The sequence below is a fragment of the Rhamphochromis sp. 'chilingali' genome, assembly GCF_963969265.1.
Source record: "Rhamphochromis sp. 'chilingali' genome assembly, chromosome: 14".
Lineage (NCBI taxonomy): Eukaryota > Metazoa > Chordata > Actinopteri > Cichliformes > Cichlidae > Rhamphochromis > Rhamphochromis sp. 'chilingali'.
In genome coordinates this window covers 11111314-11119697 of record NC_137941.1, presented here as the reverse complement: position 1 = coordinate 11119697, position 8384 = coordinate 11111314, and the positions used below count along the sequence as shown (strand labels likewise).

The 8384-nt window shown below is 37.3% G+C and overlaps 2 protein-coding genes across 2 annotated transcripts; both read right to left on the bottom strand.

The window, feature by feature from the left end:
* Positions 1–3831: 3831 nt before the first annotated feature.
* On the bottom strand, positions 3832–5009 carry LOC308409930 (olfactory receptor 8I2-like; the record flags this gene model as incomplete). The annotated part of the gene is made up of 2 exons (XM_080902925.1): positions 3832–4779; positions 4983–5009. 2 exons carry the CDS (start codon positions 5007–5009, stop codon positions 3832–3834), a joined length of 975 nt encoding a protein of 324 aa, XP_080759051.1.
* A 1085-nt stretch (positions 5010–6094) lies between these two features.
* LOC308410596 (olfactory receptor 8G17-like) lies at positions 6095–7027 on the bottom strand (the record flags this gene model as incomplete). Its single annotated transcript, XM_080904019.1, has 1 exon — positions 6095–7027. The coding sequence occupies one exon, from the start codon at positions 7025–7027 to the stop codon at positions 6095–6097; it is 933 nt and encodes a 310-aa protein (XP_080760145.1).
* Between the last annotated feature and the right edge of the window lie 1357 nt (positions 7028–8384).

Here is an 8384-nt window from a genome sequence, read left to right as displayed (position 1 = left end):
TTTTTCCACCCTTATCACCATTGTTGTTGGGTTTTCTTTGTATTATTGTCTTTGTCTTACAATATAGTGCCCCTTTGAGGTGGCCGTAGTGGTGATTTTGTGCTATATAAATAAAGATATAAAAATAAGTAAATAGAAAAACTGAACTGAAAATGTGAATTTGTCAGAGCATAATATGGGCTGTATAGGCCCAGCTCGCTTTCCTCAGGGCTGCGTTTTTTTTTTTCCTCCACTGCCTTTCATTTACTGTGAGCCCCATCTGCTCTGTGCATTTGCATTTGTTTCTAATGATTGTAGAAACAAATACATAAATAAATTTAAATGCTGGACATGATACATTTGTCCTAAGTCTGCTTCCGGATGGTAAACAGAATCATGGACCTGAAAGGCATGATTTTTGAAAGTGGTGTGGCACACATTTGAATATAAACACCAGTGAGATCAAGGTGATGACTGTTGATTTTAAGAAGGGGGCTGTAACACACGCTTGTGCTTTATTGCCAAGCCGAGTGTTTTAGTGGACAGTTCTTCATTCTCACTGTTGCCTTTACAGGCTGTTACCAATTGGCATACTCAGCGTTTTTGTTTGTGTTTTGTTACACACTACTGTTCTCTCTCAGCTACTCTTCCCCTCTAGATCCCAGCGTGCTGCTCAAATCGCACAGATATGACCTGATAATAATCTCCAGCTCCACTGGCCAGCCTCCCGTGGCACTGCCTCTGAACCCGCTGCACCACCATGAACAAAACCCCAAGACAAGTAAACTCATTCACTTGGGATAGCGTCTCATACATAACGGAGACCAGGTACGTCACCTATTCCCACCTGTGAACCACAGCCTAAGAGGCTCTCATGCATTCCTTCCAGTTTATGCTGGGCAGAGTACCACTAACACTGGAGCTGGAAGTCAACAAAAACAACATCATCATCTGCAATAAGAAGAGATGAAATCCTGAGACCACCAAAGTGGAAGCCTTCTACCATTTGACTGGCACTAGAAATACTGTTTAAAATTCTGGAAAAAAAAAAAAAAATCAGTGACGAGTTCACCCAAGATGAAGTCCAACATCCTACAGAGCCCAGAAGATCCCCAGAGGGAGTTATTCAAATGCCACAAAAATTCAGCAAAAAAATGTTGGCTATGTCAACTCCAAACTACACTGATCAAATATCATTGAGAGGAAAACAGTATTTTATCATTGAGAGGAAAACAGTATTTTAGGACCAGAAAGAAACTGACATTGTTTGTCCTGAATATAAGGTTAAACTAACAGACAGCCTCTTATCACCAGTATTCTGGCAAAGACCTTTTCAGTGATGCCAAGTGTAATTCCTCCTAGAGTTGGACCACACCCTGCGGTCTACCTATATAGTATATCTATATCCACAATGTTTCCAAAAATATTTGCTTGTCTGCCTTCACACATATATGAACTTGAGTGACATCCCATTCTTACTATATTGGGTTCCAACTGTTTCTGCTTTGTTATGATATCATTAACAGCTAATTTTAGAATATTTAGTAGCGACAAAATGTCACAACTGGACCTTTTGCACATCCTATCAAGGTACTATGCTGGAATTCAGCTCCCAAGAGTGACCCATTCTTTCACAAATGTTTCTAGAAGCAGACTGCATGCCTATGTGCTTGATTTTATACACCTGCGGCCATGGAAGTGATTGGACCACATGAATCCAAAGATTTGGAATTATGTGTGTGTGTGTGTGTGTGTGTGTGTGTGTGTGTGTGTGTGTGTGTGTGTGTGTGTGTGTGTGTGTGGAAAGACAGGTAGGTAGATGCATAGATAGCTGTTTTCAAAAATGCATATACATCTTCATAAATTCATTTATGTATCCTCATATTTAAATTATTTCTAATTATTTTCATATAACCATGTATTAAAATCTCTTAAAAAATATATAACTTTAAGGACAGTATGATAACCAGAAATATGGTTTACTGCCTCTTGGTAATGGAATAGAGGGTTAAGCTGTGAAATGAGCGCACTGGGTTGATTTATACAATCCATTAATCCATCAATACCTTTAGTGTCATGCATTGTTTTGTCAGTGCAGAATAATACTCTTAGCATTCTGCTGAAAGCTGATCATCCTACACCCTAAAAACTAAAACTGACATTTACTTAAAATTTTTGAGGCAACACTTTTACACTTAAAAATCTGTTCAATATACTTGATCAATTGAATAACTAAAGCTTAAACATATTAAGTTGAAATGAGTAATTGTAGTTGTTACACAAACATGAAAAAATTGAGTAAAGAACACTGACATTCTTGGTCAATGTAACTGAAATATAGATGGTCGGTTAATTCAAAATTTTGTTCCATTTACTTAATATTGTAAACTGAATGTAATCAAAATTGTACTTAATATTAAATATGGTAAATGGCCTGTATTTGTATAGCCCTTTGCTTAGTCCCTATGGACTGAAAAGCGCTTTACACTACTTTCAGTCATCCTGAATGTGTGTGTGAATCATTCAGTCATTCACACACTGGTGATGGCAAGCTACATTGCAGCCACAGCCACCCTGGGGCGTACTGACAGAGGCTGCCGAACACTGGCGCCACCAGGCCCTCTGACCACCACCAGTAGGCAGTAGGTGACCGAGACTGTTTTGAGCCACTGGTAGTCTAAAAACCAAACAAACTAATATGTAGTTGTGTGTTTCGTAATACATGTATGAAAATTACCACATGTTAAACATTTTTCCAAATGAAAGTTTAATTTTCATAAACATGGCAATAACTCGAAATAAACAAGCACTAAAAAGACAAGAGCCTTTCCCCTTTTAGCTCAAAGCCTTACATACTTGAAGGATAAATGGCAAACCAGGACAGCAAACACAAAAGCTCAGAGTATTTAAAAAACAAAATGAACAGAACAATGTAAAAGGCTCATGGTACTCAATTACTCTATATTATTGTGTTTTACTTAAACTTTTCAGTTGTAGTTGCTGACAATAAATAATATTGATTTGAATAATTAATGATTTTAGTACAGGATACTGATGAGTATAGATACCTATTTGTCAAATATTTTGATTCAATTTTAAACAAAAATATTAAGTTCATGCAAAAAAGGTATTCTGTGAACTGCATACTGAATTTTTTTGTCTGAGATAAATGTAAATGAATACCTTAATTTAACACAAACACATACGTTAACATTTTAGACATTTATTTCAACTTATCAAACTCAAATAATTACTAAAAGGATATTCATAGATTTTATCAGGCTCATCTAACTTATATTTATAGTGATATTTACTAAGCCTCTGAATTACTTTTTAGAGTGTAGGAGTAACAAAGAAAATAGATGTTGAAATGCTGCTACTGCAAAACAAATTTTAAAAATGCAATAATTACAATATAAACTGCGTAAATGACATGATATGATGTGAGCAGATTTTATTTTCTTTACATTTTAAATCTTTCAGATGATTGGTGAATATTACTTTCCCACAGAGCAGAGATGCTCTAAAACAGCGGTCTCCAACCTTTTTTGCGCCACGGACCGGCCTTTAAGGTGTCGCGGATAAATACAACAAAATAAAACTAGTACCGGTACCGAAAAAAAGAAGATTTATTCATAACACACGTGAAAAGACGCAGGAAAACCGAGTTAACGATAAAAACGATAACAAAATAACGCTGAAAACCGATAAAAACCCTGAAAACCATACATTTCACACCTGAGCCTCAACTCTCTCGGCCCAGTACCAAATGACTCATGGACCGGTACTGGTCCGTGGCCCGGGGGTTGGGGACCGCTGCTCTAAAAGAGCCTTTTTGGTGAACAAAGTGATTTATTTCTTTTTAAAAACAAACCTTTTACATGATTGCCTTATCTTTGGCAAATTAAATCCATACAAAAACGGGGTCAGCATCGGCTGACAAATGAAAAGATATATAGATAAAATGATATTGACTTCATGTGGTAACTGAGCAACAATAACGCTGGAATCAATAGACTGAAAGATGCATCCGACAAACAGGTTTGACACTGAGACGAGCTGAGGGGTGCAAGTAGTCACAGCTTTCTGCTTGTTTTCTCTGGATGTTTTTCGACAAATTGCCAAAATCTTCACATAAGAGACTGAAATAAGATTGAATGGTATGAAAATACTCACAAAGACAAAGAATATGTCAGATATAAAGCTGTGGAATGAAAGTGAACATGAAAGTCGAATTAGTAATTGGTGGTCACAATACACATTTTCAATATTATTTCCACAAAACTTCAAACTGAAGACGAATGAGAATGATAGTATTACACTCAGGAATGAATATATCCACACAAGCAGAATCATGAAAAACACTCTTTCTGTGTTCATAATGACATTATAGCGTAATGGATGACAGATTGAGATATATCTGTCATAAGACATGGCTGCTAAACTACAAAACTCAGCAGGTGCACTTGTGTACATAAAACACATCTGCAGAAAACACCACGGCACGGTCACTTCATGCCTGTCTGAAAACATCTGTGAGAGCAAAAGAGGATACAGTGATGTGCTGATGTTTATCTCATTCACACATAAATTACAAAGCAGTATATACATTGGCTCATGTAGCTGTCTGTCCACACGTATGACCAAAATAAGGACTGTGTTGGCCACACATATAGAAAGGTACCAAAACAATATTATTACAAAATACAGGTATTTTAACTCCCCAACATTTCCATAAGGACTTTTGGGCGGTGCTGTCAAGTTTGTTGGCTCTCTGTCATAGAGTATCACTTCCTGTTCCTGTTACAATACACAGTGGTGTTTTTTGTGTAGCCAATTTAATTAAAAACTAATAGATAGCCTGTAATTTCATGGTGTAATATTACGTGCTTCATCGAAAGCACATGCTCTGTTATTTTCACAGTATTCATTTACTGTGGCTTTAGGGATTTGCTAGCTTAGCATAGTTTGTAGCCAACTTGCTAGCAGTATGGCCTCCTCACCTGTCCCTCCTGCACCTTTCTGCTCATTTGTCTCAGATGTTTTGTTACTCCTCAGCCTCCTTTAGTATTAACAATATTTGTAATAAACATAGCCTGTTTGCGGCCCCTCAGGCCAGGATCACGGGCTTCACACTCTCGAAAACCCATAGCTAGCCAGACAGTGCAGATGAAGGTAGTGTAGCCAACGTAAAATTATAATTCACTACAGTAGTAATGACACCTGGTTACAGCAGTTGGATATCACCTAAATTAATATTGAATCGATGTGTAACTTTGCAAAACAATGTTGGATTCCAGCATTTTGTGCCCCCCCAATCGGAGCAGGAGCAACATGTTTAGTTGTATGTTCTCCTTAAATTGCTGGCTACCTGAGTGATGTCCAAACAATGACTGTCAGCAGCTAACCAGAGTTGGGACAAGGAAGCAGAGTTGACATCAAGTGGATGACATCAAGCTGTGTGCCAAAAGTGAACGAGACATCGATTCACTGATCCACACCACCATGATATACAGCAATGACATCGGAATTCCATAGAGGACAATATTTTAAAACATCTATTTATACTCATATGTGTTTAATATAATATTTTGTTTGCAAGAGTAATAACATTTGCTTTCACTGAAAAAATAGATAATCTCACTAGAAAAGAGGATATTACATGTTAAAAGTTGATTTAAAAAAAAAAAATCTAAATGAAACAATAGATCATGTTAATGCAAATATATGAAGTCAGCAGGCTTTATTTTCTTCATGCCATGTCCACAAACAATAAGATAATTGCTGAATGTTATTCTACCACACAGGAAAGATATTGAACAAGGAGATGTATTTTCTGGTAAACAGAAGTCCTTTACATGATTACCTTTTCTAAATTTTCAAAATAAATTCTCATTTTAACAAACCCATTGTTTGCATACCCATAAATGTTTTGTTTGCAAGAATAGTGCCATTAACATTTCACCAAAGGAGTTAAGAGGAAATTTGAGTCTGTAAAGAGCTTTTGCTGTATGTATCAATAAATGAATAAAATATGTCTATGAGATCATTGCTAAATATCACTCTCCCACAGAGTAGAGGTTCTCTAAAACAGTCTCTTGCTAAAGAAAGTGATTTATTTTCTTTTAAAAAGTAGCCTTTTAAATGAGTGCCTTATCTTTGGCAAATTAAATCCATACAGGAACGGGGTGAGCATTGGTTGACAAATGAGGACATACATAGGTAAAATTATACGGACCTCGTCCGGTACCCGAGCTATTAAAAACCTAAAGTCAATAGAGTGAAAAATGCAGCCAACAAACAGGTTGGACACAGAGACAATCTGAGGAGTGCAAGTAGTCACGGCTTTCTGCTTGTTTTCTATTGATGTTTTTCGACAAACTGCCAAAATCTTAAAGTAAGAGACTGAAATGAGAGTGAATGGGATGAAAATACTCACAATGGCAAAGAATATTTCAGATATATAGCTCTGGGTTGAAACTGAACATGAAAGTCTTATCATTAATTGGTGGTCACAATAAACATTTTCAACAATATTTCTGCAAAACTTCAAACCAAAGATGAAAGAAAATGAGAGTATAAAACTAACAAGTGAAAAAATCCACACAAGCAGAATCAATAAAAACACTCTCTTTGTATTCATAATGACATTATAGCATAATGGATGGCAAATTGAGATATATCTGTCATATGCCATGGCTGCTAAACCCCAAAACTCAGCAGGTGCACTTATGTACATAAAACACATCTGCAGAAAACACCACGGCACGGTCACCTCATGGCTGTCTGAAAACATCTGTAAGAGCAGAAGAGGATACAGTGATGTGCTGCTGTTTATTTCATTCACACATAAACTGCAAAGCAGTATATACATTGGCTCATGTAGCCTTCTGTCCACTTGTATGACCACAATAACAACTGTGTTGGCAACACATATAGAGAGGTACCAGAACAACATTATGACAAAATACATATATTTTAAAGCTCCAATATTTGCATAAGCAGCCAGCACAAATGACACAACTTCAATCTCACTTGAATTTCCCATTTTCTGCTGAACATAAGATAGTGAACAAGATATATATGTAAAAAATGATCAATAGTACTTTTAGATATTAGAGTACGAGATCCCAGTGGCTGAGCAAAGTTTCTATTATATCAATTAAATACTGATTTGAAAATAAATGTTGTGTCAGTATAACATATTCCTTGTCAGCAGATGTGATACCTGTGATAAAATGTGCACTCAAAGCAATCAAAGAACAATTTTATACTTTACAAAGTTCAAGATTCTAGGCTAGAGATTCATTTGAACTGAAGAATACGTGACATTGTACTCATTATACTCCCTCCAGCTGAATGAGGAAAAAGCTAACATTTATAGCTGCAGTGCAGAAAAGACTAAATGGAATGGGTGGGTCTTAACTTCAGGACCAAGGTCAGGGAGAATGGCATTCTTTCATTTGTCCAACATTTATGATGTTCTTTTAGTTTAAAAAAATTCTTATAAAATTCTAACATCAAAACATGGTTTTCATTAGTTACTACAAGTGTTCAAAACTGCAGAGAAGATAACTTAAATAACTTGTGTGAATGTTAAAGGAAATTCAAAATTTTCTCTACAATCCTATCTCATCAGCTGAACAGTCTACCACCACAACTACGTTTGGTTGAATGATTCTCTTTAAACAAGTCTTCTGTTGATTTTTTTTTTAAATCTTAAAACTTTCATTTACATTTAACCTTTTGTATTGTCTATATATACTATTTTGGTGCCTAATGCTTTGTTTATTTTAGCCTTTGTGTATAGTGCTGTGTGACTGCTTGTCTATGAAAAGGGCTTATTAAATAAACCGTACTTAACACTTAGGAGCTGTCTTGCATACTGGAAAGTACACCTCTCTTTCTCCTTTCTCCTGCTTTCGGCATATTCAAATTTGCTCTACACTCTATAGCCTGAACAGACTCTTTTTTAAAACTCCTTCCATAGAAGTTAAAGGCCTGGCTTCTACTCAAAACATGGGGAAGCAGGGGTTGAGAAGTGTTGTGGTGTGATGAATGTGCAGCTGGCAGCTTGTGAGCTGCAGCCGTGGTAAATAAAATGGCTCAAAAGAAGGATCTCTGGACCTGCCGTGTCTCTACCACACCACAGTGGTGTCGAAACCCAGGACGCGGCACAGTGTGTCCATGCCAGAGCCAGGAAAGGGGGAAGCTGGCTGAGATGGTGGCCGAACTGGTGGCCACCCAGCGCGAGCAGGCGGCGGAGGCGCGCCGTCATTGGGAAGAGCTGCGGGACCAGACCGAGCGTCACCTGGAGAGAATGGCGAACCTGACAATGCTGCTCCAAGCCTGATCAACAACGCTGCCGCCACCCCCACCGGTGTATCCTGACTGTGGGGAAGTGA